The sequence below is a fragment of the Pantherophis guttatus genome, chromosome 13, assembly GCF_059756535.1.
Source record: "Pantherophis guttatus breed Tessera chromosome 13, ASM5975653v1, whole genome shotgun sequence".
In the NCBI taxonomy this organism is placed as follows: Eukaryota; Metazoa; Chordata; class Lepidosauria; order Squamata; family Colubridae; genus Pantherophis; species Pantherophis guttatus.
The window spans coordinates 5,553,704-5,574,445 of NC_142075.1; the positions used below are offsets into that span (position 1 = coordinate 5,553,704).

At 43.6% G+C, this 20,742-nt stretch overlaps 1 protein-coding gene across 4 annotated transcripts in view; it reads left to right on the plus strand.

Moving 5' to 3' along the window:
• MEGF11 (multiple EGF like domains 11) overlaps nucleotides 1–20,742 on the plus strand; it is a 726,402-nt gene that overhangs the window by 667,387 nt on the left and 38,273 nt on the right. For all 4 annotated transcript variants that reach the window (XR_015729726.1, XM_060694754.2, XM_087877753.1 and 1 more), the window contains exon 21: nucleotides 327–557. Coding sequence is in view for 3 of the 4 variants with exons in the window: in XM_060694754.2 (XP_060550737.1) it covers nucleotides 327–557 (231 nt within the window). In the remaining variant the exon portion in view is untranslated. The remainder of the gene's footprint in view (nucleotides 1–326; nucleotides 558–20,742) is intronic.

Here is a 20,742-nt window from a genome sequence, read left to right on the forward strand (position 1 = left end):
CAAAAGCTGGCACGTGGGGCAGAGATTCACCTTTTAAAATCATGAAATGGGAGGAAGGCCATTTCTTTGGGCTAGCTGAGGTTTCCTTCCAACTGGCATGGGGGCCCAAAGAGTAGCTCTGCAGATATTGCCAGACCACATCTCCCAGCATCCCTCGCTCTTGGCCCCCGCGGGCTGGCGCTGCTGGGAGTTGTAGTCCGCCGACCCGTTTCAGACAAGCTGATGGAAAAGCTTTAAGAACTGTAATCCCCATAATAGCTGGCCCTTTCTTGCAACCTGGCCTCCGCCACTTAATTTAATGGTGCATTGTGAATTATTTTTAACAGCGGCTCTCATGATGGAAGAATTAAATCCCTATACTAAAATTAGCCCAGCTCTTGGATCTGAGAGGCATTCAGTGGGAGCAATCTCTGGAATTATTATCCTCCTGCTAATTATTATGGTTTTGCTGGCACTGTTTGTGTGGTATCGACGTAAGCAGAAGAAAGGGCACGACATGCCAAGCGTCTCGTACACTCCGGCCATGAGGATGACCAACACCGATTACTCACTCTCCGGTAAGGAGTTTGGGGGTGAGGGCCGCTTCGGCTAAAAGGGAGGGGAAGTTTTATCTGTCGGATACGGGGGCTGCTTTTCCCTGTGGCTAGCTAAATTCTTTTTTATTTTATTTTATTCAGAAAAATAAAGTACAATGGGGGGGAATTTATAAAGACAAAACAAAACTAGTCAAAAAAGGTGTGAGTTAAAAAGACAAAAATAAAAACACATATTATTCCCCCCCCCAGTTGGACATTAGCAAATATATTGCAACAATAATAGCTTCAAACCTTACGAAACAGGACCAAGGTTTATAAATTTTTTGCATGTATTTAAAATCCAGTTTGACCTGTCATACATTATACATACATACAGTATATACCCATACATATACATGTATGTATGTATTTGAAGAAAAAATAGTTAACAGGTTAATCAACAGCAAAGTTGGATAAAAAAGTTGTATGCTGCAAACAATAAAGATGTATAAATGTGACTATTTAAACATAATTGTACCCAGAACACACAGTTTGATGAAAATTGAATATTATATAAATAAAACAAATAAAACTTGGGGAGGGGGAATCAACAGCAAACTTCAAAGCCCTCTGCTAACAATCTGTTATTGTAATTAACTCGTAGAAAGTCTACAAAAGTATCTTAGCTACCACAGATCATTCCGACAGCACTGGCTAACTTCATAGAGCCCTGGTGGCACCGTGGTTAGAATGCAGGATTGCAGGCTAACTCACTGCCCACTGCCAGGAGTTCGATCCTGACCGGCTCAAGGTTGACTCAGCCTTCCATCCTTCCGAGGTGGGTAAAATGAGGATCCAGATTGTTGGGGGCAAGAGGCTGACTCTGTAAACTGCTTTACAGGGTGAAGTGGTATATAAATCTTTTTTAAAAAATATATATTTTTTAATTTTTCTAATTTGAACATTTCATCTTCCATTAAACTGTGTTGTCTGGGTACAAATATCTCTGTGCAATCAGGATTTACGGTGTTCATGACATTGATATTAATTCTCTAATCTTACAATAATAATAATAAGCATAATAAACCTATTCATTTCTCCCTCTTAACGTATCTTCTAATAAGAATATAATAGTAACATTAAACACAATAGTCTTAACAATCATATTTGTAAGAATCATCATATTGTTTACATCTCTGTCTTAACATATTTTCTATATTTCATTGATCTCCATTTATTTCTAACTTCTGTTTTTGTTCTCCATCCATCCATAAAATAGCTCCCAGTGGTATATAAATCTTAAGTGCTGTTGCTATTACTATTCATTCCCCCCAATCTTTGTTTGGAAATGGGGATGAACTGGGAAAGCAGGGAGAAGGCAGAGGAGCAAAATGAATAACCGTCAACATGTTTCTAGTGGTTTGCAGTGACAGTTTTCCAAGGTTTGGTCTTGTCTAAGCAAGTGGCTTGGAGTTCTCCATGGCAGATCAATGCTCCTTTTTCAAATTCAGGTTTTCTAGAACAGGGGTCTCCAACCTTGGCAACTTTAAGCCTGGAGGACTTCATCTCCCAGAATTCCCCAGACAGTAAAGCTGGGAATTCTGGGAGTTGAAGTCCACTAGGCTTAAAGTTGCCAAGGTTGGAGACCCCTGCTCTAGAAGGGATTCCCATCATCCCTAACTTAACATTGGTGGTTTAGAGGTGATCTTGAAGCAATTTTCAGTTCCTTGAGTGGAGGTTGTCCTCTTGAAACGGGGGCACTACCTCACCTCCAGCATCTCTGCCCTGGTTACTTCCAGTTTGGTTGTCTCCAAACTTAAAACTTGTGGACTTCAACTCCCAGAATGATAGCTGGGGAATTCTGGGAGTTGAAGTCCACAGGTCTTAAAAGTTGCCACTTCTGATCTAATGGGAGCTAAGTTGGAGAAAACAACATATGCACTTTTATAGGTTTCCAACCTTGGCAACTTTAAGACTTGTGGACTTCAACTTATTTTCCAAAGCACCAGAAGGCAAGACAAGAAGCTATGGATGGAAACTAAGTAAGGAGAGAAGCAACCTGGAATTAAGGAGAAACTTCCTAACAGTGACGACAATTAACCAGTGGAACAGCTTGTCTCCAGAAGTTGTGGGAGCTCCATCACTGGAGGCTTTCAAGAAAAGATAAGACGGACATTTATCCAGAATGGTATAGGGTCTCCTGCTTGAGCAGGAGGTTGGACTAGAAGACTTCCAAGGTCCCTTCCAACTCTATTGATTGACTCCCAAAATTTCCCAGCTAGCATCGCTGGCTGAGGAATTCTGGAAGTCTTAAAGTTGCCAAGATTGGACACCCCTGAACTAAACTGTAGCTTCAAAATCTGTAGGTGCCTATCAGTCTTCCAAGGTAGGTCTGGTCAAATATTAGACAATGACAGGGTTCTAGAGGTGCTATTTTATTGTTCTGGGATAATTAGAGCCTTGATGGCGCAGCAGACTAAAGTGCCATTAAGTAGCACCAGCTGCCTGCAATTACTGCAAGTTCAAATCTCACCAGGCTCAAGGTTGACTCAGCCTTCCATCCTTTCTAAGGTAGGTAAAATGAGGACCTGGATTGTGGGGGCAATAAGCTGACTTTGTATAAAAAAGGACATGGCTTGGGGGGGGGCGAAAGCCCTACTAAGCAGGTATATACAAAAGTATGAAGGCTATTGCTTAGCGCATTGTAAGCCGCCCTGAGTCTCCGGAGAAGGGTGGCATATAAATCGAACCAATCAATCAATCAATGGATCATGACACCCAATCCAAAATCTCCACTGCCCTTTTTAAAGAATAGCAACGTTAAGACCAGGCTGTTCTCAGTCCCCTTCTGATGCTTTCCTCTGTCTCAGGTCTAAGCAGCCCTTTCTTCTCTCCAGCCCCATTTCTCAAGGCCAAAGCAAAGGGCTCCTCTTCAAGACCTCCAAAAGTTGTTTCATCTGGGTGAAACGTTGCAGAAATGAAATGTATAAAATACTGCTCATCCTTGACTTAAAACCGTTTGTTCAGTGCAGCTGTGAGTTGCTACCGGTTCTCCACGGTTCTTGCGAACCAGTAGTGGAAATTTTGAGTAGTTCAAAGAACCGGTAAATACCACCTCTGCCTGGCCCCGCCCCCAATCTATTCGCTGCCTCCCGAATCCCAGCTGATCATCTAGAAGGAAAAAAACTGTTTAAACTCTTGCCGCGGGGCTTCAAAGGGCCGCCCTACAGCTGATCAGCGGTAAAAGGCAGTGTGTTGGTAGATCAGTGCGCTCCAAAAACAAATGGGTAGACTTGTACGGCTCTGCAAGCAGTTAAAAGCCTGGTAGACTAGTACCTCTGCTAAATCCTAAAGAATTGTTTGTCACATGACCATCAAACCACACCCACAAAATAAGCCACGCCCACAGAACCGGTAGTAAAAAAATTTAGAACCCACCCCTGGTTCAGTGACCATTTAAAGTTACCAAGGACTGAAAAAAATGACTTACGACTCCCAGAACATCCTCATGGCAGAGTTGGGCTTCATATACTGTAGCTACCGATTCACCTAGCACTGGAAATTCAAGCACGCGCATCCGCACATGTGTGCGGCAATTCGCTCGCGTGCGCTGTCAGACAACACAGCAATTTGCTCTCACGTGCCGTCCACACATGCACACAGCATCAAAAACACAACAATACAGGATGGGATTGCACCTGGGGGGGGGGTAGAGTGGGAGTGGGAGTGGGGGCGGGAGGACCCACCCACCCACAGGTCGTCCCTACTGTTCGGTACTGTTCTGCCCCAGCTACAGACCCCAAAGAATGCAGCACACACAAAGTCCGTTCAAACCTTAGTTTACTGAATAAACCAGTCTTTTACAACAACGGCTGTTAATTAATTGCATTAACAGCCGTCAAGAATTCAAAGAATAATAACTGAAAGCTTACTATGGTTGGCAGAATGCCCAGAAGCAATTTGCAGGAAGCTGATAAGATCAGCAAGACAAGACACGAAGGTATGTGAACGAAGTTGTTCCCTGCAAATTGCTTCAGTCGGCGTTCCTCCTTAAATAGGCTAAGGGAGTGGCCAATTAGCCCCAAGCCTTACTCTCGAGGAGACCTCCTCCTGAGTAGCCACTCCTGCCTTTTGGCAGCTCTGTACGCCTGTGCATCGAGAAGAGGCTCCTTCTCTTCATCCTCTTCACTTAAAGGAGCTTCTGGAGGTTCTGAAGGCCCTGGCTGAATCCCCGCCTCTGGCACCACATCTTCTCCAGCCTCCTCATTGTCTGACTCGACTGCCAGCTGCACAGGCTGCTGGCGCAGCACCACACCAGCCTCCTCGCTGTCGGAATCAGCTACTAGCTGCACAGGCCGCGTACGGGCCACAACATCGCCCGAACTGGTCCGAACCGACTGAATCCCACCTCTGCCTCATGGTCACGGAAACAAAATTGGGTGCTTCACATCCAGCCTGTAATTATGATGATCAATGGCAGAAATAGGATTCACTTAACAGCCACATGGTTCACTTAACAACTGCAGTGATTCATTTTACGACTGTGTCAAAAAAAAGATCATAAAATCAGGCATGACTCACCGAACTGCCTTGCCTAGCAACAGAATTCTGGTCCCAGTTGAGGTCGTAAATGTCATTGAAGAAGATCAGTGACATTTATTTAATATAAAATGAATTTAAGTCTTCTCAGCCATGATGTTGCTCTGCTGCAGAAGACTCCCTGCCCCCCCGAGGCTGGAAATTGGGAGCTCCTGGACGCCCCCTCCCCTTTTTTAAAAAAAACAAGTTTTTTTTATTTTTTACACAAACAAACAAACATACAATGTATTTTTTCTGAACATAGTATTGGCCGTTTCACAGATTTAAACAATTTTTAGTCATTTCACCTAAATTTTGCAATTTATATATTCCCTTTTTGCCATAATATTTATTCTCTCTATTTTTTAAAACCAATATTACCCTTCATCTTAACCTCTAATCTTAACCAAATTCAATTTTTCCCTTCATCTCTAAACTCCTTAAATTTAAAATCTCACATAATATTGCTTAAATGTTTTTAATGGGGTTTTTTTAAATTTTCGATTTTATTGATTTTGGGTTTTAAATTGGGAACTTTTCAATTTTGCAGATCTGGGTTTTTAAATTGGAAATGCCGATGATTTAATTTATTTTAGTTTTTTCTTAACTTTTGTACTATATGTGTTTTAAGTTTGGCTGTCCATTGCCCTGAGTCCCCCTGGGGAGAAGGGCGGTATATAAGTTGAATGAATGAATGAATGAATGAATGAATAAATAATATAATTCCTATCATTTCCTTATATTCCCTTAATATAATCACTAATATTTGCCATTGTCAGCTATTTCAATATCCAACATCTTAATACGAATCAATTAATTATGTGGTGTTACAATCATTCATTTCTTATAAAAATAATAAACCCAATTGTTTTATACCATACATTTCCTTAAATCTTATTCCAAATAATACAATCCAACATCTTAAGAAAAATCAGTTAATTATATAGCGATGACCCTCCCTTGATGGATCTGAAAACCAGGTTAGTTTTGGGGCGGGAGATCCCAGGGCTGAAACCAGACTGGAAAAGGTGAATTTCATCCTGAAAAAAACCACTTGTGCCTTGATTGCCCAAGAAAGGTTGTGGCACAATTCGATCTCGGGACATCTTTTCCTTTCTTCATCTATGTTCCTTTTTCATCACCCAAACCTGAGCTTTCCCTCCAGGGTACTATTTTTATCTGATTATTTCAGTGTTTTGTTATTATTGATGTATTTTCTTTCCTTATTTGTATTTACATAATTTGGTGCCGTGCATGAGGTAGCAATTTTATATGACATCCACACAACATTAACTTTGCAGTCAGAGAGGTCCACAAGGGACGGTCAAAAACATTTTTAAAAATGGCTGCCATCTTGGCTTAAGATGGTTACCCTGGTTTATTGAACTTAGATAAAGTTAAGTTAAACCATTGTCTGTCCAAAAAACCCCATTCAAAAGAGGGGAGTTGGATTGTTAGTTATTCTGACATTGAATATTTGAATATTATTTCCCTAATATGAAATTTTAACTTTTTATATTGGTTAGAGCCGTGATGGTGAATTTATGGCACTGGTGCCACTGGTGGCACATGGAGCCATATTGGTGGGCACGCGAGCTCAGCTCCGGCATGCGTGCGTGCACCGGCCAGTTGATTTTCAGGCCTTCTGGGCCCACCAGAAATCAGGAAACACACTGTTTCTGGCCTCCAGAGGGCCTCTGGGAGGATGGGGAAGGCCGTTTTTGCCCTCCCCAGGCTCCTAGAAAGGCTCTGGAGCCTGGGGAGAGTGAAAAATGGGCCTACCAGGCCCACCGTGCCGTCGTGTGCCAAAAACAGGGGGAGCATGGGGGGCGCATAAAATTATGGATGTGGGCACACATGTGTGTGACCTCCCCCGCGCTCCCCCCGCTTTTGGCACGCGATAGCAAAAAGGTTAACCATCACTGGGTTAGAACATTCTCTGACATTCTTAAATGCTTAATGCGTAAAGGCTTAGCGAAGAAATAGCACTGTGCCTTATACCAGTTCTCCCTGCCCATCCCTCCGGTTAAAATTCCTCACATAAAGCAGAGTAACTCCTTAGTACAAATCAGGCCCCACTTACATTTTGCAACGTTGACCTTGGCCCAGATTAACGTGACGGATTTGTGCATCCTGCAGTCTGAAAAGGTTACTCACTCCTGAATAGGAAAATCATAGGCTTCAGGACAAAATATAGCCTTCACATCCTGGACAATCTTTTTCTCCCCTGTTCATTGCAGTTTTCACCTTCATACCTTATGCATACCCTGCAAGAATATAGGATAACAAGAGCTGGAAGGGACCTAGGAGGTCTTCTAGTCCAACCCCCTACCCAAGCAACAGACCCTATACCCATGATGGCGAACCTATGGCACAGGTGCCACAGGTGGCACGCGGAGCCATATTGGTGGGCACGCGAGTGTTGCCCTAGCTCAGCTCCAGAGCACATGCGCGCACCGGCCAACTGATTTTCAGGCCTTCCAGTCTCACCGGAAGTCAGAAAACTGGCTGTTTCTGACCTCCCCAGGCTCCTAGAAAGCCTCTGGAGCCTGGGGAGGGGGAAAATCTGGCCTACTAGGCCCACCATGCCATCGCGTGCCAAAAGCAGGGGAAAGTGTGGGGAGGTCATGTGTGATGGGCGGGAGGGCGGGGCACATTGAATTATGGATGTGGACACACACACACCCCACGACCCCCACGCTTTTGGCACATGATGGCAAAAAGGTTAGCCATCACTGCCCTATACCACTCTGGACAAATGGCTGTCCAGTCCCTTCTTAAAAGCCTCCAGTGATGGAGCACCCACAACTTCTGGAGGCAAGTTGTTCCACTGGTTGATTGTTCTCACTGTCAAGAAATTTCACCTTAGTTGTAGGTTGCTTCTCTCCTTGATTAGTGTCCATGCATTGCTTCTTGTCCATTACCCCTTCCTCTCTGTGACAACCCTTGGAAAACCTCTATCATGTCATCCCTAATCCTTCTAGGTCTAGGACCAGGAATTGATACATAGCTCACCTGTTATGTCCTGCAGATTAACAGAGTTGGAAGGGACCTTGTAGGTCATCTAGTCCAACCCCTTGCTCAAGCAAGAGCCTTGGTAGCACAGTGGACTAATGCACTAATGTTATTAACTTCTGCTGCTTGCAATTACTGCAAGTTCAAATCTCACCAGGCTCAAGGTTGACTCAGCCTTCCATCCTTTCAAAGGTAGGTGAAATGAGGACCCAGATTGTGGGGGCAATAAGATGACTTTGTATAAATATACGAAAGTATCAAGGCTATTGCTTAACGCATTGTAAGCCGCCCTGAGCCTCTGGAGAAGGGCGGCATATAAATTAAAGAAAAGGGAAAAAAAAGAAAAAAAAGGATACCCTACACCATTTCTGACAGATGACAGTCTAGTATCTTCTTGAAAGCCTCCAGTGATGAAGCTCCCACAACTTCTGAAGGCAACTTCTGTTCCATCGGTTGATTGTTTTTACTATCAGGAAATTTCTCCTTATTTCCAAGTTGAATCTCTCCTTGATCAGTTTCCATCCATTATTCCTTGTCTGGCCTTTGGGTGCCTTGAAAAACAGGTTGACCCCCTTCCTCTCTGTGGCAGCCCCTCAAATATTGGAAGACTGCTCTCATGTCTCCCCTGTCCTATAAGAAACACGTCAACGGTTTCTGTTAACGGGCTCTTCCAGGCCAAAGAGATACTCCATCAAATTAGGGAAAAGAGCACAGGTGCCGAGCAGGAAATTAAACCATCTCAGCCATCTTGGTGTCTCTCAGGAATCGGCCTCAAATAAACCTCTTTTCCTTGCGCCAAGTTAGAAGTTCCTTCCTCAGGAAGGCATCAGGGTTTGGCCCAGTGGTGGAGTTCACATTTTTTTACTACCGGTTCTCTGGGCGTGGCTTGGTGGGTGTGGCAGGAGAAGGATACTGCAAAATCCCCATTCTCTCCCCACTCCTGGGGGAAGGATATTGCAAAATCTCCATTCTCACCCGACTCTGGGGCCAGCCAGAGGTGGTATTTGCCGGTTCTCTGAACTACTCAAAATTTCCACTACCGGTTCTCCAGAACTGTTCAGAACCTGCTGGATTTCACCCCTGGTTTGGCCCATTTTTAAGGATACTTGCTGATGCTCCAGGAAATTTCTCCTCTTTATGGACGAAGGCCACAGACCTTTGCAACAGAAACGGCTCTTGGGGTTGTATTTAATTTCTGTAGGCAACCAAAAGAGAGCTGGCCAGCCAGAATATTTTTTTTTAAAACCCAGCCATGCTCTGCCGAGCAGAGTAAATCTTCCTTAATTATTTGCCACGCAGGGACTGGTTCGTGAAGAGAAAAACCTGAGTCCCCAAAGTGAGAAGAGATTTCTAGGTAAGCAGAATAAATGCGCAATGCCAATTCGGCTGTAAATAGGTTTCTTCCCAGCTGCCAGTTTGGCTCTCTAAAGGTCATTGGGATATTAGAAGAGAGGCTCCTCCATGGTAGAAAGAGATGTGGAAACAAATCTCTATCAGCAACCGACAAACGTTGGATGTTCTGACAAGCAGAGTGTGCAATATTGCAAGAAGCTCGGCGAGACTCGTGTGCACTGCAGAGCTTTCCTTCTGCAAAAACCAGGAAGTTGAGTCTTTAGAGTGGCCCTCGTGCAGCCATTTTTCTTCCAAATGTCCATCCTTAACTTAGATCAGTGTTTCTCAAACTCAGCCACGGTTTAAGTCCAAGAGGGTTGGACTTAAACCCCCAGAATTCCCCAGCCAGCATTCGCCCAGAGCATCAATTTCATGCACCATAGCAATAGCACTTAGATTTATATACCGCTTCACAGTGCTTTTACAGCCTTTTCTAAGCAGTTTACAAAGTCATCCTATTGCTGCCTCAATAATCTGGATCCTCATTTTACTGACCTTGGAAGGAGGGAATTGGCATGTCTTGCCTATTGAAGTGAAGGACTAGGGATAGATAAATAGATAGATAGATAGATAGATAGATAGATAGATAGATAGATAGATAGATAGATAGATAGATAGATAGATAGATAGACAAATAGACAGAGAGATAAGACATAAAGACCAATAGCACTTAGACTTATATACCGCTTCACAGTGCTTTACATCCTGTCTAAGCAGTTTATAGAATCAGCCTCTTGCCTCCAACCATCTGGGTCCTCCTTTTACTGACCTCAGAAGGATGAAAGGCTGAGTCAACCTTGAGCCTGGTGAGATTTGAAATTGCCAAATTGCAGGCAGCCGGCAGGCAGCAGAAGTAGCCTGCAGTACTGCATTCTAACCACTGCGCCACCGTGGCTCATAATGCAAGCTCCACCCCTTTCTTACCTAGTTATGATGTCAAAGCGCATGTACAGTTGGGGTGAAGCGTGCGTCGTGAAGGTATGTCCGTGCCTCCAACTGTACTAGATCAGACCTTCAACCTGTCTAGTCCAGCATACAGGATAAAAATATGTAAACCTGAGTAAATGGTCATATCAATAAACTTAGCGACATGGTGGTGAGTTGCATGTAGGTGCACCATCAGAAGGAGATGTGCCATTACTCCAGCCATTCAGAATTCAGTATATATTGATAGCCCTTCTGGTCAAATAGAATCATCGAATCTTAGGATTAGAAGGGATCTTGAACGTCTTCTAGTTCAAACAACTGGCCAGTGCAGGAATCCACCTACCATTCTGGATAAAGAGCTGTCCAGCCATTGGCCAAATGCAGAGATTCCGCAACTTATGATCCCAATTGAGTCCAAAATTTCCATTGCTAAGAAGATAATTAAGTGAAATTTGCCCCACTTTATGACCTTTCTTGGCACCGTTGTTAAGTGAGTCATTGCAGTTGTTAAGTTAGTAACACGGCTGTAAAGTGAATCTGGCTTTCCCACTGACTTTGCTCGTGAGAAAATCACAAAATGTGATCTCATGTCCTCGGGATGCTGCAACTGTCATCAATGCATGTCAGTCTCCAAGCATCTGGATTTTGGTCACCTGACCACAGGAATGCTTCAACAGTCATACGTTACTTTTTTCGGTGCTGTTGTAACTCTGAACAGTCACTAAATGAATGTAGGTCAAGGACTACCTGCATAGATGTCTGTAAAATAATTGTACTACCCCCTGTGCCCTGCTAGGTGGCAGCATCTACCAATTTTAATGGGTCTTGGAAAAACTAAGCTGGGTCAGATTGGTTAATACTTGGATGGGAGACCACAAGGAAAAGCCACCACTTGCAGTCTAGATGGAAATGTCATTTTCAAAAGTCCCAGAAGAAGAGCGCAGCAAATCACCTCTGATCTGGAGCCAAAAAGCTTTGTGAAGTTGCCAGAATGTGAGCAGGCACTGTTTCTGTGGTGTCCTGCTGCCTGATGCATGACTCAGGGCCTTGGCTGTGACAAGACAGAAACCAAATTGAGGCTCTGGGGAGGGGAAGCCAAAGATATACTTGGAGTTTTTAAAACTCTCCAATTCCCTGCACGAAAAAAATCCTCTTAAGCAGGTTGTGCAACGCCTTCTCATTCCATCCTGTCTTTCCATTACCATTTGTTTATGGTCATATGAGGATGATGGACATTAGCACAGCTGGGAGGAGAGAACATTGTACAGGTAGTCCTCGACTTATGACCACAACTGAGCTCAACATTTCTATTGCTATGCGAGACAGTTGTTAAGTGAGTTTTGCTCCAGAACTAGATGTACGGCACACCTATTGTTGCTGTTTTTCAGGAAGTGGGTACGTCTAGTCTAAAGAAGAGAAGGACTTATATTTGATAGTGTTCCAATATTTGAGGGGCTGCCATAAAGAAGAGGGGGGGCAAGCTATTCTCCGAAGCACCTGAAGGCAGGACAAGAAGCAATGGGTGGAAACTAATCAAGGAGAGAAGCAACCTAGAACTAAGGAGAAATTTCCTGACAGTGAGAACAATTAATCGGTGGAACCACTTGCCTGCAGATGTTGTGGATGCTCCATCACTGGAGGCTTTTGAGAAGAGACTGGACATCCATTTGTCCGGAATGAGATAACGTCTTCTGCTTGAGCAGGAGGTTGGACTAGAAGATCTCCAAGGTCTCTTCCAGCTCTGTTATTCTGAATATTTTGGCTGCTTGATGTGAGCCATTGGTACCCAGCATGAGGAACACGTGGAGTGTTTTGACTGTAGGGTAAGGATGCTGCATGTAGGTTACATTTGAGCTACAAAAGCTACAAGCAATAAGAAACTACCCCACTGTGTTTTAGGGGTGCTTGTCCCTGGCAGGCCCTGCTTTTTCACACCTAAGGCAGGGGTGAAATGCTCCCAGTTCGGACCAGATTGCCCAATCCGGTAGCGATGGCGGCGGGTGGTTCAGAGAACCGGTAGCAAACATCCCTGCTCCCCCCCCCCCATGCCCAGCTGAGCCACGCGATCATCAGAGGCTTTTTTTCCTTACTTTTAAAAGCATTTTTTCTACAACCTCTTCGGATGAAAAAATGCTTTTAAAAGTTAAAAAAAAAAAAAAAGCCTCTGATGATCGTGCGGCTCAGCTGGGATCGTCAGAGCCTTTTAAAAGCATTTTTTCTACAACCTCTTCGGCCAGCGAACCGGTAGTAAACTGTTTCAGGTTTCCCCACTGACCTAAGATATTTATTCCTTTCTTTCATTCCGAAGTTTGCACTGACCAAAGGACGCGCCAAACTGCCTCTGAATTCAGGCAGCGACAAACATTTCATCAGTGAAGGCTTCTAAATTAAGCCTTTAATTATTGCAAGATAAACAAGAGTCTGCTTCATTTCCTGTCTTTTAAAACATTCCTGGTTTTGCTTTTTTTTATTTTTTATTTATTTATTTTTTTTTGTAGCTGAACCAGTCAAGTCTACAAGTACCTTAATTGCTAAATTGAGACGGCTTTATTCTTTCCAACAAAGTGTGGCTATTTCGATCTGGCTTGATTGACAGCAAATGATCATTAACGTAGAGCCCCCCTCCGGCATGCTTTGAATGGCTGACCTTGTTATCCGCAAAGGGATGGAGTTTGGCAAGGAAGGGGGAAACACTTGGCTGATTAACAGCGCCTTTCTGTAGGAACTCTGCCCCGGAGAGATTGGCTTTTCTTGTGCTCTTCATTGGGTTTTTTTCCTCCGGGGTCCCTGGAGGGATGGGGGAAAATGTCTTTCTCCCCCTATTTCGCTTTGCCAAAGATTTCTGTGCCAAGAAAAAGCTATCTTCCGTAACTCAAGATTTAGAGTAATGTCCCTCTCGGGCACGGTTCATTTTGGAAGGGGTGATGGTGCCAATGTTGGTGCTGTTAATGTGGATTCTTCTGGAAGGTACAGCAAGCCAACCATACCACGCCTTATTCAGCCTCTGCCGTTTTATTGACAATTTCAGAAGTTCCAAGCATGTCTTAATATCCCAATCTATGAAAAATCTATGGATGGAAACTGCTCAAGGAGAGATTCAACCTAGATATAAAGGAGGAATTTTCTGACCGTGAGAACAATCAACCTACGGAACAGAAGTTCCCTTCGGAAGTTGTGGGAGCTTCATCACTGGAGGCTTTCAAGAAGAGACTGGACTGCCATCTCTCAGAAATGGTGTAGGGTCTCCTGCTTTGGTAGGGGGTTGGACTAGATGACCTACAATTTCTCATTAGTGGAAACTAATCAAGGAGATAAGCAACTTAGAACTAAGGGGAAATTTCCTGACAGTTAGAACAATTAATCAGTGGAACAACTTGCCTCCTGAAGTTGTGAATGCTCCAACACTGGAAGTTTTTAAGAAGATGTTGGATAGCCAACATCTGAAGTGGTATAGGGTTTCCTGCCTAAGCAGGGGGTTGGACTAGAAGACCTCCCAGGTCCCTTCCAACTCTGTTATTCTACAAGGTCCCTTCCAACTCTTGATAATCTTTAATCTGTAAAAAATATTTTATGGGTCTGAAGGCTAAATTGTATGATGAGCAGCTAAGAAAACTAGGTATCTTTAGCTTAATAATGTCACAGAGAAGAGAAGATCAACTTTTTCTCCAAAGCACCTAAAGACAGGAAAAGAAGTAATGGATGGAAGCTTATTAAAGAGAGATCCAACTAGAAATAAGGAGAAATTTCCTGACAGTGAGAACAATTAAGCAGTGGAACCGCTTGCCTTCAGAAGTTGTGAATGCTCCATCACTGGAGGTTTTCAAGAAGAGATTGGACAACCATTTGACCAGGATGATATAATGTCTCCTGTCTTGATCAGGGGTGGACTAGGAGACCTCCAAGGTCCCTTCCAACCCTACAATTCTTTGATATTATATCTTTTCCATAAGGACCAGATGCTTGCATTTTTTGGACCTCTTTCCCAACAAAAAAAAAGAGAGAGGAGATGATCAGGAAGCTGAAGTCTACATTTAGTTTTCATTTGAGAAAAGGATGGCTTTGTGAGTTGGGAGATCTAGATGCCGCCAGCATCCAGAAGAACCTTTGCCAGGTGCAACTGGTTGAGTTAGCCTTACCTGGGTGACCCTGAGTCCTAATCATCTCATTATTGGATTCTGAAGTGCAACTTGAAGTTGAGCTATCTTAGAAGATCAGTCCAGGTGCCCATCCCTGAAAACACAACACAGATTCCTCTGTGCCCAATTGTTGGAGTTAAAGTTAAGCTCCCTGATGCTGTCTGGGGAATTCTGGGAATTGAAATCTACTTATCTTAAAATGAGAAATTTGTTTGAGAAGTTTGAGAAATGTTGAGCTGTGGTTTCCCATGGCCTGTCATCAGGGGTGAAATGCTCCCGGTTCGGACCGGATCACCCGATCCGGTAGTGATGGCAGCGGGTGGTTCAGAGAACTGGTAGCAAAAGTCCCTGCACCCCCCCACACATACACACACCATGCTCAGCTGAGTCGCACGATTATCAGAGGCTTTTTTTTTTTACTTTTAAAAGCATTTTTTCTACAACCTCTTCCGACGAAAAAATGCTTTTAAAAGTAAAAAAAAAAAGCCTCTGATGATCGTGCGGCTCAGCTGGGATCATCAGAGGCTGTTCAAAGCATTTTTTTCTGCAACCTCTTGTCTGAAGAGGTGGTAAAAAAAATGCCTTGAAAAGTCTCTGACGATCCCAGCTGAGTTGCCTGATCACCAAAGCATTTAGAAAAAATGCTTTGAAAAGTTTTTTTTTAAAAAAAAAAGTTGGCCATGCCCAACCAGTCACATTACACCACCACCACCAAGCCATGCCCACAGAACCGGTAGTAACACGTTTTACATTTCACCCCTGCCTGACATCCTTTGTACTATTCAATCCAGAGACTAAGATTAGATGTGAAAATCTTGCTGAGGATCTGATTTGGTTCAACTCACCTTGGGTTTGGCAACCAAGACTCTTCCTAGGAACCAAACCCCAATGATTGAACCCTACAATACTGCTTCCAGTTTTGGTCACCACACTATAAAAAAGATGTTGAGACCCTAGAAAGAGTGCAGAGAAGAGCAACCAGGATGATTAGGGGACTGGAGGCTAAAACATACGATGAACGGTTGCAGGAACTGGGCATGGCTAGTCTAGTGAAGAGAAGGACCAGGGGAGACATGAGAGCAGTCTTCCAATACTTGCGGGGCTGTCACAGAGAGGAGGAAGGGGGTCAACCTATTTTCCAAGGCACCTGAAAGCCAGGCAAGGAATAATGGATGGAAACTGAACAAGGAGAGATTCAACCTAGAAATAAGGAGAAATTTCCTGACAGTGAGAACAATCAATCAATGGAACAGAAGTTGCCTTTGGAAATTGTGGAGGCTTTCAAGAAAAGACTGGATTGCCATCTGTCAGAAATGGTGTAGGGTCTCCTGCTTGAACAGGGGGTTGGACTAGATGACTTACAAGGTCCCTTCCAACTCTGTTAAACTGTAAATCAGATTAAGGGGAGTTCTGCTATCTCCCTGTCCCAGGCCCCTTCCATTAAATGATGGAAGTCATGCCAGTTGAGCATCACAATTGGCAAGACAATCCTAGTCTCACGAAGTCCAGTTCTCCTCTAGATGGCTGTTGTATTAAGCTTCTTTGCTGAAATCCTATAAACGTGTTTTATTTCTTGTTGATTTTGATAGATTGTACATTTATATGATGGATGGAGGGCATGCCGTCGAGGTGCTGTTGATTCTTAGCAACCACGTAGCTAGATTTTTCTCCCTGAGTTGATTTTATTACAATAGTTTTATTTAAGATTTTATATATAGTCTGTGTTCTTGTAGACCAGAGGTCTTCAAACTTGGCAGCTTGAAGACTTGTGGACTTCAACTCCCAGAATTCTCCAGCCAATTATGCTGGCTGGAGAATTCTGGGAGTTGAAGTCCACAAGTCTTCAAGCTGCCAAGTTTGAAGACCTCTGTTGTAGACAATCAATCTCACAGACTTCAGGAGGAAGAACGAATATAGAAATAAAACAATAACAATAATATATTGATAACAATTGACACATTATTATTATAAATAGTACACCACAATTGGATAGGAAGTTTAAAAGTTCTCAAATAGATGGCGGTTGTATTATGTTTCTTTGTTCAAAATAAACCTTTATCCTGATTTATTTGAATCTTGCTGATTCCGATGGATTGATTAATTTGATTTTTTGAATGATTGATTGATTATGTGCCATCAGGTTGGTTTTGACTCTTAGTGACCACATAAATAGATTTTTTTCATGAGTTAATTTTATTACAATGGTTTTATTTAAAATTACCCGTGCTATGTTCCTTTAGACAATAAATCTTGGCTCCCTCAGAAGGGAGAACAATAAAGAAATAACCCAATAATAATGGGAGCAATATAATTAATATTGTATTAGGTATTTATAATAACAATATGCAAAATATGTAATTAAAAAGATTTACAGTTAATATCAATAATAATTTGACCATTATTATTGATATTAATTATAAATCTTTTTAATTATATATCTTATGCTATCTTATGTCATTAATATTATTATAAATCTTAACATTTTTCTATTTATTTATGTAATCTATCTCTGTGGTCCCCGAGAATCAATACTGACTTAATGGCACACAATCAATCCCATTTACCTATGAGTTGCTCCCGATATCTGGTTCTAGTCATATTCAACATTTATTCATTATTTTTGCCGTTATTAACTTTAGAAATATCCTAACATTTATCAAGTGCAGTAAAGATAATAAAGCAAAATAAACTTGTCTCCAGTTTTTACAGGTAATTTTCGATGTACAGCTATTCATTTAGCAACTGCTCAAAGTTACCATGGCACTTAAGTGAGTCACAATCACTCCTCGCCTACAAGGGCCGCAACAATCCCCAGGATCACGGGATCAAAACCAGGCGCTTGGAAAACAGCTTGTATTTATGATGGTTGCAAGATTCTGGGATCAGGTGATCCCCAGTTGCCACCTTCCCAGCCAGCTTCTGACAAGCAAGGTCAATGGGAGAAGCCAGATTTGCTTAATGTCTTTAGTGATTTGTTTAACAACCGTCTCAAAAAAGATCATAAAATCGGGACCGACTCATTTAGCAACTGAAATTCTGATCCCCATTGTGGTCGCAAGTTAAGGACTACCTGTAATCTAGTAGACATAGTAAAGGCGGGGAGAAGAGAGAAAGAGGGTAAAAGAGATTAAAGCTAATTCAGGTACCAGTTACAGATAGTTCTCAATTTACGTTTACGACCACAATTGAGCCTAAAATTTATATTGTCAAGTGAGACATTTGTTAAGTGAGCTTTGCCCCATTTTACAATCTTTCTTGCCACAGTTGTTGAGTGAATCACTGCCATTGTTAAATTAGTCACATGGTTGTTAAGTGAATCTGATTTCCCCCATGGGCTTTGCTTGTCAGAAGGTCGCGAAAGCGGATCACGTGACCCCGGGACACTGCGACCATCATAAATATGAGCCAGTTGCCAAGCGTCTGATTTGTGATCATGTGGCCATGGGGATGCTGCAATGGTCATAAGGGTGAAAAAGGCCCCAAGTCACTTTTTTCAGTGCTGTTGTAACTTTGAACGGTCACTATTATAAGTCGAGGACTACCTGTATTAAATTGACACCACTGTGTACTTCTAGGTAAACCTGTATCTTAGTTTGGTCTCAACTCTTCACTCATGTGAAGAGTTAGGACCAACTCTTGACGGAATGCACAACCCCCCTTTTGGGGGCCCTCGCCAGCCTGCCTTCGCGCTACCTCCTGCTGAGAGTATACCGCCAGGATGGGGGTTTTATCCCCATCCAGAGATGGGTCCAGTGCCAGTGGTATCCCGTGCCGTCTGTTCCAAGCTTCCAGGGATCCCCATGGCCCCCCTATGGCCCAACGATCCTGGCAGCCAGCTGGAGTGCTCCCACTCCCTCTAGCCAGCAAGCAGCTCAACAACCGGGCCCCCTCCCCCAGCAGCCAATGAGGTTGCCCCCCATCTCTCCAGCCCAGCAAGTCTCCCAGCAGCCGGTTGGAGTGCAGCAACCAGGAGCAGCCCTGCAGCAAGTTCTATCCCAGCCAGCCGCGGCCGGGGCCCCTCCACCCGGCCGCGGGTTCATTCTGGGTGAACCATCCACAATGGGAAAAGTTGTGGTTAGAAAAGCAACCAAGACATTCAACCTACCGTGTTTCCCCCAGAATAAGACCGGGTCCTATATTAATTTTTGTTCCAAAAAACGCATTATGGCTTATTTTCCAGTTAGGTCTTATTTTGGGGGAAATACAGTACTAAACACCTCCATCTGCTGATGATCTTAACTGGAACTTATTTTTGAGGTAGGGCTTATATTACAAGCATCCTGAAAAATCATGCTAGGGCTTATTTTCCGGTTGAGTCTTATTTTGGGGGAAATACAGTACTGAACGCCTCCGTCTGCTGATGATCTTAACTGGGGCTTATTTTTGGGGTACGGCTTATATTACGAGCATCCTGAAAAAATCATGCTAGGGCTTATTTTCCGGTTGGGTCTTATTTTCAGGGAAATGGGGTACATTTCATTGGAAATCTGATGATTTTTCAGGAGAAGGTACTTTGGCGTGAGTGAGCCTGTTGCTTCCCCCTTTCAGATCCATTCATCTCCTGAGCAAAATTATGCATCTGTCTCCTTGTTATGTTTTCTTTCATCTTCGGAACATCAGAAAGGTTCGTTTCATTTACGAGGTCCTGCTAATTAGCCTGAAATCTTTGCTTTTGATTTAAAGGTATTATAGCGGAGTGGTGTTTGGGTCCTCTCTCATCATACACTAATACCCGCATTTTATTTTATTTTCGTCCTGCTTTCCATTTTAATTGCCTGTCAGCTAGGAGGGTCCCGTTATTGGCTGGAATCTCGGGGACTTTTGAATACGATTGATTAGGTGTTTGTTTGTCAAAGGCATAGATATCAAAAGGGGGAATTTAGGAGGCTGCGTGGCTGAGTGCATAGAGCAGGAGGGACTACAAAGGTAACTTCTGGGTATGGTTAAATAAAGCTCAAGGTAATGGCTGCGACAATATGATCAAAGCTTTATGTACTTTTAAGTGCATCACACACCAAACGGCCAGAGCTTCAGCGACACTAACAAGGCCACCATCTTGTCCTTTTTTTAAAAAAAAAAGTTACATCCAATGGATGCCTTGGCTAAAATGGATTTGTGTGCTGTCCTTAGAACTCAACACCGTCTTAGCAAAGCTGTACAAAGCCATGATATATCCTTTAATTGCTTAGCTCTATCGAACTGCTTTCAGAGTTATGGATGCTGGAGTTTTCCAAGGGAAGATTGGACAGCCATTTCTCCAGGGTGGTATAAGATCTCCTGCCTTGGACAGAGGGTTGGACTACGAGAAGATCTCCAAGTTCCTTCCCAGCCCTATGAGGACAGACAAGGATTAATGGATGGAAACTGGACAAGGAGAGATTCAACCTGGAAATAAGAAGAGACCGGACTGCCATCTGTCAGAAATGGTGTAGGGTCTCCTGCTTGGGCGGAGGGTTGGATTAGAAGATCTCCAAGTTCCTTCCAGCCCTATGATTCTCTGTTTCTATCACATGGTCCATGAAGATAGATAACTAATGTGTTTTACAAATTAACAGAGTTGGAAGGGACCTTGGAGGGCATCTAGTCCAACCCCCTCACCCAAGCAGGAGACCCTACAACACTTCTGACAGATGGCAATCCAGTCTCTTCTTGAAAGGCTGCAGTGATGAAGCTCCCACAACTTCCGAAGGCAACTTCTATTTCATGGGTTGATTGTTCTCACTGTCAGGAAATTCCTTCTTATTTCCAGGTTGAATCTCTCCTTGGTCAGTTTCCATCCATTCTTCCTTGTCTGGCCTTCAGTTTTGTTAGCCTGAGTGAAGGTTTAGTGCAGTGATGGCTAACCTTTTTGCCATCGCATGCCAAAAGCGAGGGGAGCGCAGAGGTGTCGTGCCCACGCGTGCCCACACCCATAATTCAATGTTCCCCGCCCCCGCACATGAGACCCCCCCCCATATGCGACCCTTGCTTTTGGCACGCGATGGCACGGTGGGCCTGATAGGCCTGTTTTTCACCCTCCCCAGGCTCCATAGGCTTTCTTGGAGCCTGGTGAGGGCGAAAACGGCCTTCCCCATCCCTCCGGAGGCTCTCCGGAGACCGGAAATGGCGCATTTCCCGACTTCCAGTGGGCCCCGAAGGCCCAAAAATCAGCTGGCCAGCGCGCACATGTGCACTGGAAC